At 40.0% G+C, this 23,401-nt stretch overlaps 2 protein-coding genes across 2 annotated transcripts; both read right to left on the reverse strand.

Annotated features, from left to right (window-relative positions):
* Window positions 1–1,353: 1,353 nt before the first annotated feature.
* Window positions 1,354–6,834, reverse strand: rmnd5b (required for meiotic nuclear division 5 homolog B). The gene is made up of 10 exons (XM_056770345.1): window positions 6,771–6,834; window positions 5,546–5,721; window positions 5,039–5,181; window positions 4,800–4,937; window positions 4,612–4,712; window positions 4,350–4,516; window positions 3,983–4,148; window positions 3,735–3,837; window positions 3,242–3,396; window positions 1,354–3,158 (listed from the first exon to the last, which is right to left on the reverse strand). Exons 2-10 carry the CDS (start codon window positions 5,682–5,684, stop codon window positions 3,095–3,097), a joined length of 1,176 nt encoding a protein of 391 aa, XP_056626323.1. The 5' UTR covers window positions 5,685–5,721; window positions 6,771–6,834; the 3' UTR covers window positions 1,354–3,094.
* A 350-nt stretch (window positions 6,835–7,184) lies between these two features.
* On the reverse strand, window positions 7,185–23,172 carry nsd1a (nuclear receptor binding SET domain protein 1a). Its single transcript, XM_056769135.1, has 24 exons — window positions 22,144–23,172; window positions 20,749–21,614; window positions 18,676–18,817; window positions 18,000–18,172; window positions 15,856–17,638; window positions 15,665–15,777; window positions 15,094–15,334; window positions 14,922–15,016; window positions 14,775–14,828; window positions 14,554–14,596; window positions 14,279–14,430; window positions 14,024–14,155; window positions 13,773–13,896; window positions 13,463–13,663; window positions 13,035–13,214; window positions 12,687–12,843; window positions 12,402–12,607; window positions 12,112–12,224; window positions 11,691–11,960; window positions 11,443–11,559; window positions 11,222–11,363; window positions 10,914–11,020; window positions 10,475–10,676; window positions 7,185–9,837 (listed from the first exon to the last, which is right to left on the reverse strand). Exons 2-24 carry the CDS (start codon window positions 21,595–21,597, stop codon window positions 9,131–9,133), a joined length of 6,303 nt encoding a protein of 2,100 aa, XP_056625113.1. The 5' UTR covers window positions 21,598–21,614; window positions 22,144–23,172; the 3' UTR covers window positions 7,185–9,130.
* Window positions 23,173–23,401: the final 229 nt, after the last annotated feature.

The following is a 23,401-nucleotide window of genomic DNA, read 5'->3' on the forward strand; positions in this document are numbered from 1 at the left end:
TTAAACTCTAAGTTGTTTCTTGAAAAGCAAAGTGATGTCACAAAGTTCATTGACCCACCCGTATGAAAAGCTATTGATACAAGTTACTTGTAAAACTAAAAATACACACATTTTATTTCAACCTTGGGGTGAAAAGTTGTATATGTACTCATTGAGTTTTATTTCTTCTTTAGACAGACAAGGTCGACAGGATTGAAGACCTTGCTTTGCTCTGCCTCAAAGAATTCAATATCTGGTCAAGCTTTTTTTATCACTCCGCTAGAATGCAGGGTTCACAGGTCATTTAACTAAGTGTGGAAACATAGACAGGACTCCAGTTGTGCAAGAGCAGGTGTTTCCATGGAAACTCTCAATGGCCTGACGGACATGTCCATACCGCACGTGGAGTAAGAACTTGTAGAGGTTTGTGAGATATAGAATGAGAACCTACAATGAAAAGTCAAAGGAGCGTTGTTCTGTACACTGTCAAAAACTGAAATTTAAATGATAGTAGTAGATAAACTACCAATCATTATTTAGCACGAAGATCATTGAAAATATTTCTTATATGGAGTAGATAGAAAAACTGACAAACATCAACACTGTCATTCCTAAGAAACCTAGGAGCTCAGTTTTTGAACTGAGGTTTCCCTCTTGTGGGGGTAAATTTCAACATGTCATTTAAACTGATGTTTGCTTTTATACAGTAGTAGAAAAAAATTAGAGAGAGTTAACAACGTTAGAGTTATTTAATTGGCATTTCTAGATGTTGCCATTACAGTCCTGTTACCGTTGCATTTCAACAAAATCATAAAGACATAAAATCATCCAACAGCAATGTGAAAGACTGACAGAATGACAAGACACATAAAAACCGATAAAATGCAACAATTTTTCTAAATACATGTACAAATAATACTGTTGTATTGCTTTAAAGTGAATATGAACTTGTTTTCTTTGCAGTTTTTAAGGTCTGAAAGAATGCAGAAAGTCTTTTCTGTAGTTTGACACGTTTTCATTCTTTGCAAATAGAAACAATATTTTTGTTTTAAATGTGGGAGAAATATTGAGTTCACAAATTAAACATAAAAATATAATTTTATTTTACCTAACCTACCTAAACACATACTATTTATTTATAAAAGTAAGTTCGGAAAAACATTTTTTACATTTTAAATAACTTCAGTATCTTAATTTTTTCTGTGGTTGTATAAACTAAAGTTATTTGAGGAATAAGAGATGAAAGTACAGTAACATTGAATAGATAAGAGGCACATTTCATTTTGTTTTTTCATATTTTGCTTCAGTCGGTCAATAAAAACCTCAGTATAGATTTCCATACACTTTCGGTGGACAGAAAACCCCAAAAAACAATTGTGTATAAATCGTTTTTTATTATTTAGATGCAAGTATAATAAACATACTGTACTGTCAGGAGATAAATATTTACAATAGTTGCCTTGCAGTTGTTAGTACAGAAAGCAGAGTCATCGTCACTAAATGAACTCAGGATATAACACACAGCACTCCGCTTTGATCTCAAACATTTCAGGTGACAAGAGGTCATAAATGATTGTCTACTAAAGAAAAACAATTATCAGCACACGCATGGCAGCTGCCACAACAGCACTCCTACAAGCCGTCTTAAAATAAAAGAAGGCCTCAAAAAAAGAATTATGCTTTGCTTTTATCAAATTATGCGTAGCAAATTATGAAAAACAAAACAAAGTTTAGGGAAAAACAAATGCAGACATTTTTTAACTCTGTCAGATGAAGAGAATGTAGCAGCAAAGCAACAATGTTAACAAGTTTATGTCGAGCTTGCCACTGGGTCTCTGGATCACACCAGTCAGAGACACTTCTGATGGGCGGGGCTTTGAATTTTACTTTCATTCAATCAGTCCAAACCTGTATAGACAAATATACAAATTTCGACTCAGCATGCACGTCTGAAGATATCGATCCTAAAAGTGAACAGTATTTTAATATTCTCCGAAAGGATCAAATATTCCAGGTCTCCTTAAATTTAGATAAAAACAGAGGGGATTATGGGAAAAACCTGGAAGTTCTCCATTCGAAGGGCAACGTCAAAATACTAACGGACACAGTTACAGTCCACTGCATATGCTATATGCTGGCAAGGGATCAATCGTCCACATGTTGCGTGCTGCCTGTTTTGATGAAGCGAGCTTAGGAACCCAGAGTTGTCAAGTCAAATCGATGTTAAAGCGGTTTTGTGACATTCGCTTGTGTTCGTAATACATTACAACATATGCAGATCTACTCATGGAAAATGATACTGTACACAAATCACTGCAGTTTAAGAATACAATTTTTAAACATATCATTGCGAGCAAACAGAGCAAGAGACGTGGCTCGGACACGGAGGTTTCCTTTGACATCAGACCGCCGCAAGGAACAAAAGCTCCACAAAAATATCACCAAATCTCAGAAAACTCAAACCGATGCACCGTTCAATCCAATTACAACCTTTATTACATTGGAAAGTGAGACGTCATTTGTTTACAATCAACATCTGGTTCAAAACACGCACTCATCAGACCTCCACCAATCCACCAACCTTTATTCTGTCATTGTTAATATACATTTTGAAAAATCGTTTCTATTGTACACGTGCAATAAGTCCCGTTCAGTTATTTATACACTAGCTTTAAAGAGGAAACTGTGGATATATTCTGGCTAGAAGTCACCCACGCAGATGCATTACGCCAAATCGCTTACTTAAAGTCACAAAAAAAGAAAAGAAAGATGTTAAACCCGGGAAACTTAAAAATACTCTGCTATTAAAACTGTGATAAATTGAGAGAAACGCGCACCCACGTACTCGTACTCGCTATATGCCAGTTTATACTAGACTGTGTTAACAAATAAAGGATCCGGTCAGCTCTTTCCCTCGTAAGGTACACTTACAGGTTCTACGGGTATGTTGCCGTGACCCTCGGCCTCTGTGAACTAAAAGCTTTGGAGAGGGAGGTGGCTTTGCGGGTGGGGAGGGGCCTCCACGGAAGGCCCATAATGCCTGCGAATGAGGATCATTCTAACTCCGGCTCCGAGAGACCTTCAATGTTTCATTTAGATCTGCTCCAAAAAGACATCAGAAGAAGATCTGTTTGGCATCTGTGGGATTCTGCTCCATTGGACAATATGGGCATTTGAGTCTGAGGAAAGAGTTTTGAAGAGTTTAGTTCATTCATCAAAGTGATCTGGATTTGTTTGTGTGAATTGTGAGTTAGATTCTTACTTCCCAGCGTTGGTGAGTTTGTTAAGGGCATCTCTGGATATGACATGCCCACAGATAAGCTTCATGGGTGGATTACTTTCTGACGTCTGCTGTCTCAGGATTGGACAGGCAAACACTGAGTGATACCAGCACTTTTTTCCCAGGTCTATTTCAATCTGCGAGCGCACACACACAATGCGGATGCATTAATCTTTCCAATTATGTAATACAGTTTGTCGTCATCATCAATTATGAATGAACCAATACTGCATAATCATTCTGAGACTTCATGTTAGAAAGGATTTCAACAAAACTTTAAAAGCATCAGAGCCATAAAATCGATTGTACAAAAATAGTTCACAAATAGTAAAAAAGTATACAAATATTATAATCACAAGTTTACTGTTTGAGTTGTTTAAAAATGAATCTATTAACAGGAATTGCTTATGTACATCCTTAGCACTCAGCCAAGACAGACAGAGAGCGCGCGAGAGCGCGTGAGAGCGAGACTTACTGGCAATTCATCCTTATGTGTCCAAACACCATTGTACTGTCTCTGTTCAATAACCTGTTTGATGTTCATGAGCACAGGCAGAGCCATACAACCAGATGCAAAACTGTCGGACAACAAAAACAAAGTTCAGAAGTAACACATCAATCCCTCTGGCTTTAAGATTACAGAGCACATCGCAAAATATATTTACAACTGCTTAAGAACTGTAAAGGGCAGAAAGCAGACATGCTTTAAATATAACATCTGACCTGACACTAAGTGGCGACTCCACAGACAGTCCGAGCAGTGCGCAGGCATCTCTTGTGAAGATGTTACAGATCTCTGCCCACTGATCCGTCTCCAGCAGATCACGGTAAGGCGAATTCTCAATCCCGTGGCGGAGGTAGACCAGACTGCCCATTAAGATCTGAATATCTAGAGAGCACACCAAAGCCATCGATGTCAGTTTAATATAGCAGCCAATCCATCAAGCGCTATTGATGAACAATATAATAGATTTCATGGCAGCCCGGTGGACTCCAATTTTAGTGGCGCCTACGCTTACAAAATCAAAGCTTGTTGTGGTAAAACAAACAATTCCTGTTGTACAACAGTCATCCATGTCATCAACCTCACCTCTCTGGTGCTGTGAGGCAAACGGTTGGAAATGTCGGGCGTACTGTAAAGCCTCCTGCTGTTTGCTGATGCCCCCATTCAGGAGGCTAATGAAATAGAGTCTGTGAAGCTTAAACTCCAGGGTGCTGTTGAGATCCAGCAGACGCTGACGGTTCGTCACTGCCCACCTATGATCATACAAAGAAATAAAGACCCCATTAAATACATACTTCAGAGACAGTGTTCGAAATTAGACGTGTTTGGAAGAGAACACGGCGCTTACTCCAGTGCTGGTCGCAGATCTTGTGTTCTCAAAGCCTCTAGAATGCGATTGAGCTCCAGAAAAGGCTGTTTCATGCTCATGTCAATTACTACACCAGACTCCTGTGATGTCAGAAAAAGCCAACGATGTTAGTGCGGGCTCAGTGCTGTCAAGAAACTTTAGTACTTTTATACAAAAAAAAACTGTACCAGACACAGGTCTTCAGCAACACTTAGCATGCCTTGTCGATACAAGTGCTCTACGATTGTTTCGCTGAGGTATTTTTGCCTCTCTGGAGTGTCCCAGACATGCTCGGCTATAACTGCGCTCACCTCCGCATCGAAGTTCTACAGGCGACATTGGAGCATATAAGAGCGACAAATCCAGGCACATATTTTATACAGCCTCTTATTTTATAACATATAAAATTAAGATCTCCCGAACGTACTCTGTCAATAGCTTTGCCCACTTTTGAAACGCTGCCGTGGATGTCCTTGTGCCGCGAGGCGAGCACCTGCACGGTTTCTTTGATCTCCTTGCAGCATTGCGCCATCGTTTGATGCAACACTGACAAATCTGCATCTTGCACACCTAGAAGAAAAACATGAGGATGGTGAAATGACTCTTCGATTTAAAGAGGCATATACTACTGTGACTCATTATTGTTACAGAGTTAGGCTTATATAACCATCTACAAACTTAACGTGTGGGATAGGGGTCATAAACACAGTTTTTCTGCCTTGGCGTGTTTGTTTCCTCCGCAGGCTATTATTGACGCAGGAATCTGATGAACACCTTTTGTTCTTGACTTAATGCCATTCAATAAATAAATAACACCTGGTTGACTCCGTTCTCATTTTTAAAGACCCAAGTGTGCTCTCAAATATGAATCATACATACAAATAATTATACAAGCAGATGATTATGTATAAAAGTCGACTTTTTCGCTACTCACCGTAAGCGAGCAAACGACTCCGCAGCTCGCAGACATTCCTGAGCAGCTCATCCAACCGTTCCTCTGACTGGTTTCCGTATGTCACGAACCTGTGCAGCACCTTCTCCAGCTCTCGCTCCACACACGCACACTGCTCCATCAGCACAGCTCTACAGCTTCACACGTAACACTACGGCCTGAAAGAGATAAGAACATGTATCTTGTCTTCTACAGTTATTTTGACATTGGAAGTACAAAAATGAAAAACAATTATGTTTTATTGGGCACTGAATCAAAGAACTATGGATATATTATGTTAACAGAAATATTACTGATCATTTATGTGATGTCACACTGTTTAAATGAACAAAATCACAGCTGTATACTTATACTACTTTATTACACTGATCTGAAGAATCCAGATAAGACAAGCTGGCCGGTCAGGTTTTGTTTGTGTCATATGAATCTGGAATGGTCTTCATGTTTGTATGAGTTGATTAAATTGATTAAATCAAGCCATTAGGTCAGCAAGAGCTCTCAAACACCAAACTGTCACATATCAATCCATCAACCAACTTGAGTCAAATCACTGTTAACAAACAATATTATCTTATAAAGGATTTTTTGTAAATCGGAATTTTATCAGATTTTTTTAATATACACTCAGGTCTCCTGAACAAAACCATAGCAATTCATGCTGACAGGCCTGTCCCTACTAAAACAAAATCTATAAACATTGAAATGCTGAGTATTTACCTATAATTAATTTAAATAATAATATAAAAATAAAATATAAATATACCACAACATAAAAAAGATATCTGAATAAAAATCGCATAGATAATCTATAAATACATCCGTGTAACAGTGAAGTATCAGGCAGGGTCAATGTCTATGCAGCCCAAACATTGTCTAATTATGTAATAAAACTACTAACAGCTCCCATTTTTACGACACAACAACTATTTTAAGCACGTCTGTACAATTGCATTATTTTTTTCATAAAGATGCATTCAAAACCGTTAAAATTGTTTAAGGACAAGGTACTGTTTCATCAAAACAACCAGTTAGCCTGTTAGCATAACCGGGACAACATATATTCATCTGTACGGCCATTAAACCCATAATTTAAGCCTGAACGATGACACTTCAGATGATTAAAACTCTGCTCTGTTAGTATTTGAATGAAATACATTGCAAAAGGTAAAATCATACAAATATATTAAATAAAACATGATGTTCTTGCCTGTTTTGACAGCACTCTTCCAGCAGACGTCCCTGAAGCGATGCAGTCACTGAATGCTCGGAACTCTTCCGCCACCTGTGGCCTGGAGGTGTCAGTGCTTATACCTCAATTCGTAAGATTATGCTGAATTAAACGATTTATAGTTCTGCGTTTTCATCACCCCAAAGGAATTTAATACCCATGTACGAATACAAATAATTTCAATAAATATGAGGAATCTGTGATGTATTTTATACTGTAGATGGCATGCTGCGTTGCATGATTTAATCCTTTCTACATATTTTATAATATTTTTCCTTTTATTTCATTCGCTTAGAAAACAGTGAACTGAAAGAAGTTATTGATGCATGCTGTTTTTTATCAATTACTTTGAACGTTAAATGTTGCTTAGATCTATCCTTGTACTACATACACGGCCTTGATAAAAACCAACGGAGAATGTTGTGTCTATTGTAAAATTTTACTTATAATATTTATTATGCACAAGGTACAGTACAAAATCATGGGTCTCTAACATGGCAGCAAACATTTCGCCCAAATGTCCTCAGGAAGCTATCATCTGCATTTCAATCTTTTCATGGTATCAAGGGGCCAAACCCTGCCGACGCACAGCAGCACACTTGCCAAACACGAGAAACACAAAACCAAGAGTAGAAGATTACACGAGGTCCATAAATACAAAAGAAAAGCATGACTTTGATAGAATACAAAGAGCTAAGAACAGAAGTACAAAGGCTGTTGATGAAATGAAAACAAATCTTTTAAAATAAGCATTCACATGATTACGTTTGAAAAACATTATTAGAAATTGTAGGGTAAGGCCAAAAGGCATTGAAACAGCTCAATAACAGTGACATGACATCTCCATTTCCAAACAATGGATCTACTTTGCAATGTTTTACCAGATGATTCAGCTTTTTAAAAAGGGATTTGTATCTGGTGCAGAATATTTCTAAACAAAAAGGTGCTTGTAATTTTTGAATACATATAAAGGTGAGAGATGTTTTCACAGCATCTAAAAAAAGTAAGTTAAAAGAAAGATAGTCTTCTGTATGAAGAAAAAAGGGACGGTTGCATATTTTTGTCAAATATGCAGGATTTACTTGAGTCTAAATAGAAAATGACTTGAGAAGCCATGATGAGACGCTTTCTCTTATCAGATGGCATCTGTCACATCAACTTTCAGCTTTTAGACACATAAGCATTTCAGTCGGTGCTTTATAAAAAAAAAATCTGTATAAAAAGGTGAATGGTTTTTCCTTAAGGGTTTTATGAAAACACGATCGAGATTCCTCATCAACTCTGAAAGAGTGCAAAACATTCATACGTGCCTTTTTAAGACACAGACACACAAACATAACACATACACAGGTTTATAATGGGGTTAGAATTTTCGGATCCTAATAGTTACCACAGTGAGGCACCTGATCATATTTCCAGATGGAGACTGAAATTCAATAACTGAGCAAAGCAGAAATGTAAACTTCCTGTAACATCAAGCTTATCTAAGAAGCACAAACTCATCATTCCTATAATTCTCAAGCCCAGACAATTATCATTACTTCTCTAGAATTAACAAAATCATACAAATGACTACGTTTCTTGAACCTTTCTCCATTTATGATATTAGCATTTGCTGAGAAATTGGAATGTTGTATTTCAATTTTTTACACTACACAAATCATATTGTGTAGTGACTGCGCCGTATAAACTGACAGTTCCAGTTGAACAGAGAAAAATCATTTCAAGTACCATAACAACCCTTGGTGGAATTTAGAGCCATACTGTTGTGACTTGGTCATATTAATCCTTAACTTAATAGGTGGAGGGCCAAGATGTTAATCTTCCACTGCTTTGCTGGTTTCCGCTTTATTAGAAACTTACTTTATTTAAATAGACAATTTACGAGGTTGCTCAACAGCACGATCAACATCTGTGTTTCTTAAGACACTGCATGAGATTTTCTGGCATGATGCTGCTCCATTTCTGCCCAACGTGAGGTCATCTGTTTAGATCAGAGTTTGAGAGAATGTAAACAGTTTGAGGAGGAAATAAAATGCACAACAGAGCACCAGACATGAATTATAAACCAACAACAGGACTGAGCCAGACACAGTCCCACAGCACCAGGTCAAACCCTCTAGAAGTACTTTTCAAAGAGGACTTGGATTGAGAAGGCAAGCCGATACCAACAATCTTGCGCATGTGCATTGTTTTCAAAGTTGCATTCAGTCGGGCAGTTTCTGCTCACTGCTCTGCCGTTACTGGTCGTCCGCTGTGCTCGGACAGCTTTGAATCTTTCCTCATCATAGAGAGTTTTTATGTGCATGAGATGTACGATTTACAAAACAGAGGCGAGTTCACTTTTCTCCTTCGATGACCTCGTCCCATGATGTTTCCTGGTCGTCCCCCTCCACTTCTCCTAAGTCCTCCTGATCTTCGAAGTCCTCGTCTACGCATTCATCTCCCCAGTCCACCTCCTCTTCATCTTCATCTTCATCATCATCATCATCCTCCTCAAACCCCAACGTGTCATACTCCACATCTTCCTCATCATCATCATCATCATCTACCACCTCAAGGCCTTCGTCGTCTCCCTCATCTCCTATGACCCCTTCCACCACCTCCCCCTCATCGCTGACATCTTCCTCCTTGATGTCTTTACAAGGGGAGGAGGATGGCAAAACTACACTGTCCATCTCGACATTGTCTGTGTATTGTTCGCTTTGGGCTTTGAATACGGGTCTGTTTGGGGCGGGGATGAATAGGGGAGCTGCAGGCGGAAGGGCGGGTTGGGGAACCCTGACTGCGGAGAGGCTCGCACCTGCCATGTTGGGAGGTGTGTGTAAGATGGGAGTGCCGGGCATGTATTCTCGAATCTCCCCAGGCTCCAGAGGATCAGGGCCACACGGGTCATGTTCGCTACAGGACAGTTTGCCATCTAGTTTGGAGATGAAAAGCATTCCCTCACGATGCTGTTTACAGTAGGAGTTGGGACACATCTCGCAGAAGGACGCCGCCTCTCTTCCGCACTCGTTACATTGATGCCACGGACACTCCCAGCGACCTGATAAAAGAAATGCACCAGTTAGTTGGAGACATGACTAGTTATGACTTACAAACTAAAACTTGACGATCAGCTTTAAAAAAAAAATCTCATTGATGTAACAATCAACCCGGTCGTTTCAGGTAAATATAAAAATAAAAATTGACCATTAATTCTTGCATGTGTATAATCTTGCACTTTACGTTATTATTGCAATCCTCTACAAAATGTAATAAATCACACCTAGTCCAAAATAAGGATTACAAAGAAATTGCAATTACTTTGGATCTTAAAGGGATAGTTCACTCAAAAATGAAAATTCTGTCATCATTTACTCCCCTCTTGTCATTTCAAACACGTTTGGTTTTCTCTTCAGAACACAAATGAAACTATTTTAAAGTAAGTTGGTAACCAAATAGTGATGGTACCCATTCACTTGTATTGTATGGCCACATAACCAATGCAAGTCAATGGGTGCTGTTTAACAACATTCTTCAAAATATCTTATTTTGTGTTCTGCCGAAGAAAGAAAGTCTTGAAATGAAAAGAGGTTGAGTAAATGATGACAAATTTTCTTTAAGGGTGAACTATCACTTTAAAAGGCAAAGCAAAACAATGTAAAAAGAGACAAGCCGTATGAAAATGAGATGTTATTTACCTGCAGGTCTCTTGGACAGATTCAGACAGTCAGCATGGTAAACCTTGGGACAGCCGGGCTTCTTACAAGACACAATCTGCCCTCCATCTCCACAGTAGAAACATTCATCTTCTCTTTCCTTGGTGACCTCCGACTGACTCTTCCGCTTTATTGCAACCTTCTTCTTCAGTTTTCGGTTTTTATCATCAGATGGAGGCTGATTCTGAAGAGAAAGTTTGTCATGGGACACATGAATTTAAAAGCAGTCACAGAATAAAGTTGCCTCATAAAAATTTAACTTCTACATCAGAAATAGGAACATGATTTTAGTATTCTGTTGAAATCATAAAAAATAATTTTACTTGTTGAAATAAACAAAAATAATGTATAAAACTATCAGCAGCTTAACTTATATTTAACATGTTCCATCAAAAACAACAATGTATGCAACCCATCATACCTTTGGTCTTACACCAAGGAATCCACTACAGTTAGGGGCTCCACATTTACACACAGTCTTCCCGTTTCCCAGACACTCCAAGTTATAGTTAAAAGTAAGCTCGAGACCTGACAAGAGTGGACAAGAACATTACAAATATCACTCATTGTTTACAGCACATTACTATTGCATTCATGCATTTGCCAGATTCTTTCATCCAACGCAACAAAGCACTTAAGACACATTTGATTAATTTGTGTTCCCTTGCCATGGAACCTATGACCTTCATCATCATCGAGCTCTACTGGTCGAGCTAACTCTGAGCCCACCTGTGGGGATGTCCTCTAAGGCAAACAGCCCCACTCTAGTGTCTCCATTGACCGTCCACTTTTGCGTCTCGCAGTTCGGCTGGCAGCAGTGGTTCATAAAACGCGCTTGGTTTCCCTTCGGCCCGGCATCGATGATACGATCCTGCACATACACAGATAACACACGTTAATGGAGAACAACTATTTGGAAAGATTCGTGACCTGAACCAAGTGATACCGACCTTATCCAGAGTGAGCATGTAGAAGTTGCAAATGTCCTTTTCCTGCGCGAGTTTGATTCGGGCACGACACTCCTCTTCATCAATCACCTCTCCGACATACTCGCTCACAAAGGCTCCCTTTATTAAAAAAAAAGATTCCCAGGGCAAGATGCTGGTTGATAAAAATGCCAAGTACCTTTGTTTTAATTCTAGGCTTTCTAAGGGTGGATCCTTTGAAGACGCAGTGATGCTAATATGATCACTCTTACCTTTTTGATGTCCGACACACTGCGTAAGCCCCACCCACGTGACAGCGTCCTGAATATCTCCACCTCAGTGTACTGGCGTTTGTTAAAGCACTGGTTCTGACATCGTTCCCCTGCTGGACACACTTGAGTATGACACTCGTACATCAGCATGCGATTAATACACTCCGAGTCGATGCCGCACGGACTCTCATCCGTGGCCTTGCAGTTGCACCGTGGTATCTCAGATAGATCGGCAGTGATAATCTGTACTTTCCCAATAGGCCGGTTCACCTGGAAATCAATGGATGTACAGAGATGACAACATGAGATAACAGAATCAAGAGAAATGAAAAGATTTACAGAACAGATTTAAATACTTAACCAAACAATTCAGATCAAGCACAAGGCTCGTCTGTAAGTGGAAGGAATTACACCGTCGTACCTTGATGTGTTTGTAGGGAGGAGGTTTTTTGTCGTTCTTTCTGTCTTCTTGGAGTTGTCTCATCTCCTTTTCTGCTAGAAGTTCCCTGAATCTATCGGCTGCTTCATTTAAAGCTGAGAGAGAGAGATCAAGAAATGATTCTTTAGATCAATATTGCTCACAATATTTAATAGTTCAATTTTTTAAACATCAAATATCATTGTTGAGTAAAATTGAACTCATCTGTTACTTCGAATTTGTAAAGAATTGTAAAAAAAAAAAAATACAAACAGAAATTATTTCTAGTGCACCTTTTTTATATATGGCGTCTGAACCCTTTCCCATTTTCTCTTTATTGTTGGCGTCGCCCTCCATGTAGGGGAAACATCGTGCTTGGTACGTCCACACGTAGTCTTTGGAGCCAAAGAAGTGCACAGGAAACTCGCCCACCTCGTGCTTCATGCGGTAGATGTTCTCAGGGACGCTTTTCGGTTGAGTCACTTCAGCGGGCCACCATCTGCCACAAAGAATCAGACACTTGAAAACCCTTATTTGTGATTTTGGTGAAGCTTATACGGGTAAATCAGCAAACAAACCTGTAGCGGCCTACTTTCACCCACAGAATATCTTTGTAGTGGGGTTTCTTTCCGGCCCTACAGTCATTACAAAACCAGCTTCCTTGAGGCATGTCGATATTCAGACATTCACGGTGGAAAGCAGCAGGACAGGATTCACAGCAGAGCAGACTTCCTCCTATAGAGAGAGAAGATACATGGACATTTATATCCAAAGACTGATGACAGGGTGTTGCTGTCATGCTGGTTTTCAGAAGTTGCTAAGGCCTTGCTAGGCGGGTGCTAAGGGTGGCTGCTTACTGGACAAGTCAAAATAATTAATAAATCGAAATACATTATTTCTATTTTTATAATGAGAACAGTACAAACCTTCAGAACACACAAAACACCAGCTGACATTTATGTGCTCATGGTTTTTGCACCCTTTGCGTGGAGTGAAGTGGTTGGGACAAAGGAAGCTGTTATTGGCCAATGGGATGCTGCCGGCAGCCATACAGTAGTCATTGGCATGGTAGGCCACAGGGCAGCGAACGCAGCGGGTTAAACGGCCTACGAAATAGACAAGTTATGAACACCAAATCCATCTGTCATGTTCTCAGACAAATTTTATCATACTTTGTGACATCACTGAGCTTTAACCATCCATTACCATTTCAATTTCATTTCTATAGTGCTTTTCACAATATGCATTGTCCCAAAACAGTGACATTTGACTGACTGACAGTGAATTTAGTCTTTACATCCTGGCAATCAAACCCATGAAAAAATGACAGGTGGATGACTTGGCCGACGGTCACCTTTTGAGATGCCAGGGTTGGCGGGGTTGGTGATGTAGCAAGCGAGACAGACGTGTAGGGAACAGCGGAAGCCGCGGTTCTGAGCGACAGTGGGGGAATGTTTCATAATGCAATCCATGTGGTAAAACTTCCCACACACGGGTATCATGCACCTCCGCACCTCCTTATCAGGCTTTTTACACACAAGACACGTGTGGACACCTAGAATGGCAAAACAAATCGAAACATCACAAACCTGGGAGAGGTCAATGTTCATGCAAGTTTGCGTTGTTAAATCAAGTGGGCAAGTATCATAGGAATGGTAACTTACCCGTCTTGCACTCTTGGCAGATAAAGCGCCCTTTAGGTGTCTCAGTGAGGCCAATGCACTGCAGGTGGAAGGCACCACAGCACTGCCCCTCACAGAGGAGCAGCTCACCCGTCTTCTCACATACCTACAAGTATATACAACAGTGAATTTACAAAGTAAGCGAAGAAGCTTCTTATCAAAAACAAAAAAGGTCAAGCTATAAGCTGTTATAGAAGCATATGCATGTGGTACTAGGTCCAGATTGGATTTACCTGGCAAACATTCTCCTTCAATGACGCACCACCGCCCCTTTCCACTGACTTTTTACTGGTTGAGAGTCCCAAATCACATGATAAAGAATCTCTGCTTGAAAAAGCACTGTCATTGAGTCCCGCACCAAAAACCTGAAAGAAAAATATAATAGAGAAGTAGGTTAATTGGTGAAATACAATTATTTTTCGATATATATTTGGATCAGCTTGCTTTATGTTAAGTCATTGGGGTGATGAGAAACTTGTTATACTGACTTCAGCGATCAGGCTGTCCTCGCCGTTTGTGTGTGGCTCTTTTGTTTGAGGCTTTGATGGGCTGAACTGTTCCTCATCCAGCTGGATCTGAGAGACATTGGGGGTGTCGTTCTGAACTGGAGACGGTGTTTCAGCTTCACTTTGTGACACTGCTGTAGACAGAAGTGATAAGTGTTTTCATAGACTTATTGAAATGGCAGTAGGATTTTCAAAACCCACAAAATCACACCAAAAAGTTAACAAGAGTTGAACACATGAATAAAAAACAGTCTAACGTGATGCAGCAGCTGGGCTTGATGTCATTGGTTCAGGCATTTCCTGTTTGAAAAAAACAAAAAACAATAGCATTGAAGAAACAGGTTGTCCTAAAAAACTGTAAAACATTGCCATTTCATATGTATCATTGAATATTAAAGTCAACTAATCTCAGACAACCCACCAACTAGTCCATTTTGTATTTTCTGTATCTTTAACATAGCACAGACAAGTATGTTACCTGCAAATCTTTGACAACCGCGTCCTCTTGGGTGTCACCTTGTTGTTTATTCTCCTGGTATAAAAGAGTTCAAAATATGTATTAAAAATACTACTCCTTACTTTATTATTTTGTGTAATTCATACGAAGACCCCTATTTTTTATCACCTTTCTTTTCTTTGGGATTTTTACAGTCTCCCCCTCAAAAGTCCAGTCCAGAATCCTATGTATCGGCTTACGTGGTCTCTTTCGTTCAGAGGATGCTGTAAAAAATTACAAAATGGTTATAAATAGACCACCACCTTAAACTGCAATGTGTACACCATCTTAAACCGCATACTCTTATCAGGCTTCTTCTCGCTTGACTCTCTGTCTAGTGAGGCGTCTCCACAGGATGCAGATACTGGTGTTGTAGTTGGGACATGACTATCTGATGGTTTTAGCTGTTCTGGTTTTAGCTCTTCTGATTTTAGCTCTTCTGGTGTGGACTTCTCTGGTGGGTTTTCAGGTGGTGAGCTGAGAGCATCAACTGCATCCATCTCTTCTGATGGTGTCTGTGCCGTGTTCGTGATCCAGGGTTCCTACAGAAATCACATAACGAAACAATATTTACTCTATTCAAGATTAATAGTTTTGTAAACTTTACAGTTCAGCCATAAATTGATCTGTATTTGTTTATTAATGTTATGTGGATCATAAAACATGTTTAGCATATTAGTATGTTATGTATAAGAAACCAAACAATACCTTTAAATAAAAAAATGTGCTTAAGGGAATATTTTATCTTGATTTCAAGACATGATGTTGAATAAATAATGACTTATGTAATTCTTGGTCAAACCAATCTTAATAACAGAAATAAGATATTATGAATAGTGTCAATTTTTTTTATTGATTCTGAAATAACTTACTGTTTTACAGGATTCTTTGGAGGGCTTCAGTTTTTTCTTCGTAGTAAATACCTGTTCATATTCTTCACTAGATTCGATCAACCTCTTACTTGGTTTTCGAAGTCTTTTGTTTTCTGAGACAAAAAATGTATATATTAATTCATAATAAAACATCATCTATTTTTAAACTTCACATATTTTAGAAAAATTACCTGAACTATCTTTTTTATCTGGGATGTCTAAATGTGGAGTTTCATGACTTTCTTTGAAGACTCCGTTGAGCTCTGCGGACACCTGCACTACATCTTGATTCAAACCGACCGTATCGCTTTTTGGCTTCAGGCTGTTCCCAATGTTGCACAACGTTTGCCATCGTTTCTTGGGTGCAACTTTAGATATCATGCCCTTGCCACAGACATCATGAACAGCATCAAGATGAGAGTTAGAGAGTCCTCCTAACTGTGGCAAGACCTTCTTGTGTGTATCAAGACCTCCTGACGTGTTGTGCTTTTTTACTTGAGAGACTAAATTGCTCCCATCCTCCAGTTTCGGAGCCTCTTTCTTTGCACATTTCGGCTTGGATTTGTTTAGTTTGGAGCCGTTTGGCGTTGACGTCTTCACCTGCCGACCGTTCTGATCCCCAATAGTCTTCTGTTCCTTTTCGCAAAGTAACTTAGCCGTTGCGTCTTCACCGGTGGGGATGAGAGAGGGTTCATCCCTAATGAGAGAGGATGGAGAAGTTGGGGGGAGCGTCAAAGGTTTCCCTTCGATCTCACGGCTGTCATGCAGGTCCTTCAGCAGCATTAGGAAAGTGCTGAATTTATAATTCGAGTCTGCACGGAGCGAAGGCTCTCCTGAGTTGCTTTCCTCTTTGACTAGAGACCTGAAAGAAAGCTCCTTGATGTCTTGGAAGGCATCCATGGGGGAGATGGAGGGAGACGGGGCAGACAAAGATGATGCGTCCGAGAACATGTTTTCATTTTTAAGCTGGGGTCCATTGTGAATGCCATTTTTCTCTGAGCGGATTATGGTAAATTTGGTCAGCAATGGGTTTGGGGGTGTGTGGGACAACGATTCATCTGTGGAATCTTCACCTGTCTCGGTTTTTAACTGCCATTGTTCTTTTAAGGACTTCAAGCGATCATTGGGTGACGTACACTTACTATCAGAATCGAAGCGGTTGCCTCTAGCAGATGGCGAGCGAGACTTCGGATCTTCAGGCTCCTGATTTAAGTGTTCACTGTCCTCGGGTTCTTCGCTGGCTGCAAGCGCTCTTGACATTAATCCACTGCTGGCCGGAAAATAGAAGGAGTGCATGGCGAAAGATCCATCTGACCCGGGGGAACTGCTTTCCTTATGTCTGGAGTTTGTTACCTTAAGTGTTTTGTCTTTGGGTGTTGACTTTTTCAGCTTGATGTTCGTTGTGCTTTTCAAACCAGACTCTCTCTTCTTAACCGGCTTTTCCGAGCAAGCTTTTTTAGTCTTTTTACTGGGCTGATCTTTCTTGGGTTTAGTGCTCGATTCTTGCGGCAACTCTTTTTTGGGCGATTCCTCTGAGCGTTTGGGGCAAAGAATCCTCGGAACGGAGTCAATATCCGAATATGGACTATCCACAGGGTCAGATTTGCACTTTGCGTTTTTGTAGCTGTCCGAAGCATTTGACAGTAATTTTGAGAAAGAGCTGCTGTTTGATTTCACTGGAGTTTTTATGACCGAGTTGTTTTTCTTATTTGAACACTTCTTTTTGTTTGCAGTGCTAGGTTTGGCTATGCTTTTAATGGATGGATCTAATCCATTACACAAAGATGTGCTTGATGATGTGGATAGTGTAGTAGATGCTGGGCAAGTAGGGCTTTTTGGTGCCTTGTCTTCTGAAACAGGTGTGTGTACATCTCGAACCAAGGTCAACGGCAGGTCACTTTTTAACCGTTTGGACAGTGCTGCTTCTGCCTCCAAGACGCTAGCTTTCCATGATGGCATGAGACGTTTAGGAACCTGTAGAGAAAAAATATCATAACTCTGAAAATAAACGTTTAATTGAAATATCTGATGTAACAATTTAAAAGGGACAGTTCTCCAGTAAATGTTTCCGTATAACTTATTTATTGTGATGAACACAGAGAAAAATATTTTGAAGAATGCTTGTAACCAAACAATTCTTGGTCACCATCGACTAATATAGTAGGAAAATTACAATGGTAGTCAAAAAGTGCCCCAGAACTGTTTTCCTTTCTAGATTCTTCAAAGATTAATAACAAAGCCATTTTCCCTTCCGTGAAATATTTATGGAATTTTTGGGTGAAGCGTTCCTTAAAATGCAAGACAAACTCCACATTCAGTTGTATACATTCCTTACCGTGTATTTGTAATCTTTATCCTTCTGTCTTCCTCTCCGTCTCAACACTGGCAGTTTTTCAAACTGATGACCTCCTTCAAAAGGAAACATGGCTTTTGCTGGGACCCATGCTTGGTCTACAATCTCCCCAAACATCTTGATAAAATAAAGGCGACATGGCCGACGACTGGGATCTGCAAAATGCAATATGACATCATCTTAGAACCTGCAGATATTTGCAACAAACCTCTCACGATAGGATAATATACACTAATAAGAATACCATAATAATTCTCCTAAAACTGAATCTAAACAGGAATTTGGTGAATTTGGGCACTGACCTCAAGCATCATTCTATCTCAATAGGACAACAGTAGTTATTTTATGGGATCTGTTGTTCTTTGACACAAACACAAATTTTTTAAAATGAAATCGAAAGATCTTCAAAATTTGTGTAGTCTGTGTCAACACAACCGTCTGTCGCAATACCTAGCATTCAGGATAGTTTTTCTCCTGATGCAGTGCAATTCTGCCATAGTTATGGGTTTGAAAAGGTTATTGTTTTTATGACAAATCAGTCGACGGGAGAGGAATAAGTGTATAAACAAGATTTTGCAACCAAAACAATAACCACAATATCACATCAGATGACAAGACAAACAAAAGCCTGAAATTATAACTGTTCAAAAGTAATCACCTTTCATTTTGGTGTGGACCTCAATCTGTGGATCATTCGTTACTTGACAGGGCCACCAGGGTCTGCGGTTGAATTTGGCCCACACGACATCTCCAAAAGAGTACTTAACACTTGGAAGGGTCCTCTTCTTTGGGCTGTTGGACTTGGGTAAAAAAATATATCATTAAAATGTATATATATAAGAGTAAAGAGTGCTTTCATCAGTACCTGGGTTGTTTGTGCTACTGTTTCAACATTTCAAACAGTCTTACGGTTACAAAGGGCTGTTTGTGGGCAGAAGCCCAACTGCAACCCACACGAGCGAGTAAACTAAAGGCACAGTGCATGCTATGCTTACCCATATACACCAGATAGCCACTATGCCTACTGACACTGGAAAAATAAAGCCTAGGTCAAATTCAAAGAGCTATGCTGTTTCGTGGTTAAAGGAGAGAAACTCTCATACATCAATGACAACAGCTTTGTTGTTAATTTGTTGTTAAAAAGAATTGGCTAACAACTGTTGTAAATAACTACGCTACGTTAAGTGTTCATTAGTGGTAAATATGTTATGTGTATTCTGTACTATATATCACCACATATCTAAAACATAAATACAGCTAATAAAAGTGATCCTACGGTTCAAAAATCTACCAATATCCTTGTCAATGGATCAGATTTTCAGTTTGTGTAAATAATATTAAGTTATTGTTCGTTTGAATTAAATAGCATATTTGATATCACTCAAAGGAATAGTTCACCCAAATATGAAAAACAATACATTTGTGAGAGAAAATTAATGATATTTGATGCTTATTTAGCAACTTTTACATCACATATAAATGTAAACAGACCTCCGACCACAGTGAATTACGTGACTAGTCATCGTAAATTAAAAACATCATCATTTTCTCTCACAAATTATTATTTCAGTTCATAGGACATTTATTAACACAATGTAATCTTATGGATTCTTTTTTTAATGGATGTGCTTAGGGAGCTTCAAAAACATAAACCACATTCAATGGCAATAAAAAGCCAGGATATTATTTGCATATAAAGGAAAATAAAGGATGTTATGTACAATCATATATCATGTTAATTTTGAGAGATTTTCATATTTGGGTGAACTATTCCTTTAATACAATACTGTTTTCCATGTTATGTATGTTACATATATACACTACTAGTATAAAGTTTGGACACAGAAAATCTTTGTTATTTTCAACATTCTATAATAATAGTGAAGTAACCAAAATGACGCAACGCCCAAACAAATGCTAAACAAATACTTTAGCTAGTTTAAAGTAGCCAGCCATTACGTCAAGGGATAGTTCACCCAAGCATTTTAATTCTGTCATGAATTACTCCATTACTTATTGTTTCAAACCTGTATATATGGGTTGGTTTGGTTGAACACAGAGAAAGATATTTAGAAAAATGCTAGTAACCAAACTGTTCTTGGACCCTATTGACAACCATAGTAGGAAAAATTACAATGGTTGTGAAAGTGCCCCAGAACTGTTTGCTATCCAACATTCTTCAAAATATCTACTTTGATGTTCAACAGAAGAAAAAATTATAAAGTAATGTTTCCTACTATGGTAGTCAATGGGGTCCAAGAGATGTTTGGTTATAAGCATTCTTTCCAAATAACTGTGTTCATAAGAACAAAGAAATTTAGAACGATTTGGAACAACTCAAAGGTGAATAAATGATGACAGAATTTCTATTTTTGGGTGAACTTTCCCTTTCATCAAACTTCATGCAGGTTCGATGTATTCTGGACCCTATCTGGCCCATTACAGTTTTCATTTAAATTTGTAGCTTTCGGTGAAGTAGTTCTTCCATAACACAAAAAATGCAAGTAAACTTAGGAGATGAAAAACAGTGTGTCCAAACATTTCACAGGTAGCGCAAAATGTACATATATTCTAGTATATTATATTTTGTAATGAAATAAATCCCAATTCAATTTTGTTATTTAGTTAAATGTAACATGTTGCCATGTTATTAAACTCCCACATCAGTAAGGAAGCCGAATGCAATACAGACAACATGACAATAAACCTTCTAAATATATAAAGATCTTACAGGATTTGAATGGGAGTCACTGGCTGAATTTGATCTTTTACAGAGGCCAGTGTTGAATATTGAAGCACTGTTCGCCGTACTGGGCAGATCACAATCGCTGTCTGAATAGTCATCCATACTGTCAAAATCCTCCATCATGACCTCAACGGGCAAATGTGAGGGACTGGCCGAAGGCTCAACCCGCACCATATTTTTAGCAACAGGGTTACAACTTCCATGTTTGTTTGTACTTAGGTCCAGTTTCTGGCTGCTGAGGGCTTTCGTAACCGCCAGATCTCGTTTCTGGCACTTGGTTGGTGTATTTTTAAACACCGCCACTTTATCTCCCCTCTCATCCTCATCTTTACTATCCCCGCTGTCAAACAGCGTCGACTCAAAATGCAAAAATCCATTTGAGATGGACGGAAAGTGTTCCAAACTATCCGAGCTTACAGGAGAGAACCCGTTCTTGTCCAGATCCTGAATGGTAGTCCTGTCAGCGTTTCCTTGCGAACTGGAAGTGTGGTAGAGACCTAATCCGAACTCGCTACTTCCAATGGGATTGTGAACGTGCAATTTATTCCGCCCGTCCTGCAAACTCACGTCTACGTGGTTCACCATAGTGGTCAGGTCCTGAAGTCTTCTCAGCGGACTGTAGTTGGGGGTGGACTCTCTTTGGGCGTACGAAAACGGGGATGCGGAGAGTTTGTAGCCCGAGTTTAAGAAATGCATGGCAGACCCCGGGTCCCCCTGTCGCTTTGTACTCTGGTGTCCACAGGAGCTGATGCGGCTATCAAGTGCCTTGGTCTCCTGCGGATCGCCACGACACTCCGAGCCATCCTTGCCAGCCACTTTGTATGACTGACTCATGTTGTCATGGCTCCATCCTGGAACAAAATAAAGAGGGAAAAGGTCTTGAAAGATCTGACCGGTTTGTGGGAGGCTTCGAGGTGGAAACGAATAATGCATTGAAGCAAACATGCCGATGTAATGGAAAACAATAAATGCATCTATGAATCAGACACCGTGAACAGTCGCAATGTAACGTTGTAACAGCGACACGTTGTAACATTGTATCATGCACATGCTACGTTACGGCTACCCAGTTTGAGCAGCAAGCCTCGCAGGCCGCCTTGTCAAGAATCCGTCAAGACAACAATTGAGAACCTGAAAAACTCCACACAAATCGCGAAGCCCGGCCACCGTGTCAGGCACATCGGCATGCCCCCACTGGACTGTTTTAAATGACCTTTGGTGCGATTTCCGTGCGAAAACGCCGGCAAAGTGGGTTACATTATCCTCATGTGCCTTCAACAGTTACCATAGTCGCACGGCAGCAAGTCACCCATTAAAAACCCCACGACGAATAACGCACCAAATGCAAAAGGTACGGCAGAAAGATCGTCGGTTTCTTACCATTTACGGCTCGGTCACGACAAAACCACCGGAAAGCCCCTCAAACTCGAGCACGTAGCGTTACTTTTTCTCAATTTTTGAAAGAGGATCTGCAAAATCCCAGCAGCATTTGCAGCAGTAGGCCCGGCCTCGGCACTCATTTCGCTCTCTCTCCCTCTCCACTCTTCAACATGAAAAAACACAGATGAATAAATACACGAGAATGAAACGGAATGCCTGTCACTCTCCCCGGAGCACCACGTCAATGCATCGAAAGCACGTTTTTCACCGGCCACGATTTCGATTTAAATACATGATTGTTTGCCCCGCTTGCCGAGTGCCCCTGGTCGTGTGTATGTGTGTGTTAAAACGAGCCCTGATCTGACTGCCTGTGTGTGTGTCTGCTGGCGAGAGCGACCAATCGGCACCGCACACCCAACCCCCAGTCTGTGTACGTTCACATCCACTTAACCCGATGCACTATTTCTCAGGTAGCTCTCGCGCTAAAAAGTATGTAAGCGAAGCGCATAGAGTCTATAAATCCATCGTGCATACAGTATATCATCCGACACGCTGTGCGTTAAGCGCTCGAAAGTAGACGACATTGAGCGTTTGCTTTTTAACCCTCACGCCATTTGTTTCCTTGTCCTAACAAAGGCGTAACTTCCTCCATTTTAGAGAGACGGCTCGTGCTCGGCAAGGTAGCCGATACGAGTCTTGTCGGGTTAAACACTTTTCATTGGTTTCTATTCAAAAGTCACAGGCTGTGACATGCTTGTTTTCCTTTTGCGCATTTCGGGGGTGGTTGGAAATTAGGCCGTGCCACGCGTGTACGCGTAATGTGGCAGACATGCGGCAACCTCCATTGTGCCATCCGATGAAATGTAATGCGGTTGTTGGCCTACCTTACGATTTCCCTTAAGAAACTGATATGGCGACGACGCGTTTGCATTAAATACACTGTTTGATCGGTTGACATTAACTCTTTCGGAAGAAAAACATTTGTTTGGTCTAATCAGCGTTCAGTGTATGTATAGGAAGCGTTTTGAGACCAGAACAAACACGGCAGAAGAGGGGTCATCAATTTGCGTTTTTGCGTAAAGTTGCGCCACGTATGCATACATTCGCAGATACGCGGACCCCTGTCAGTGTAAAGCAGTGGCTTTATAAGAAACCATTTTTAATCAAATGCATCTGACAGTCCCTCTATGGGTGAAACGAGGGGACAGCAGACGCCTTAGATTGAAACATGATTCCCTTTTGGTGATTGCAAAAAACA

This window comes from Triplophysa dalaica, chromosome 16 (genome assembly GCF_015846415.1).
Source record: "Triplophysa dalaica isolate WHDGS20190420 chromosome 16, ASM1584641v1, whole genome shotgun sequence".
In the NCBI taxonomy this organism is placed as follows: domain Eukaryota; kingdom Metazoa; phylum Chordata; class Actinopteri; order Cypriniformes; family Nemacheilidae; genus Triplophysa; species Triplophysa dalaica.

Excerpts from the sequence above, each read along its gene's own strand:
- rmnd5b (XM_056770345.1), bottom strand. The coding sequence starts at position 5,684 with ATGGAGCAGTGTGCGTGTGTGGAGCGAGAGCTGGAGAAGGTGCTGCAC. Across the intron at positions 4,938-5,038 it reads TGGGCAAAGCTATTGACAGA|AACTTCGATGCGGAGGTGAG; the intron begins GTACGTTCGGGA and ends TGTCGCCTGTAG. Across the intron at positions 4,149-4,349 it reads TGCCTCACAGCACCAGAGAG|ATATTCAGATCTTAATGGGC; the intron begins GTGAGGTTGATG and ends TGTGCTCTCTAG.
- nsd1a (XM_056769135.1), bottom strand. The coding sequence starts at position 21,597 with ATGAGTCAGTCATACAAAGTGGCTGGCAAGGATGGCTCGGAGTGTCGT. Across the intron at positions 15,335-15,664 it reads CCAAAGAATCCTGTAAAACA|GAACCCTGGATCACGAACAC; the intron begins GTAAGTTATTTC and ends TGATTTCTGTAG. Across the intron at positions 11,961-12,111 it reads CTCCCTACAAACACATCAAG|GTGAACCGGCCTATTGGGAA; the intron begins GTACGACGGTGT and ends ATTGATTTCCAG.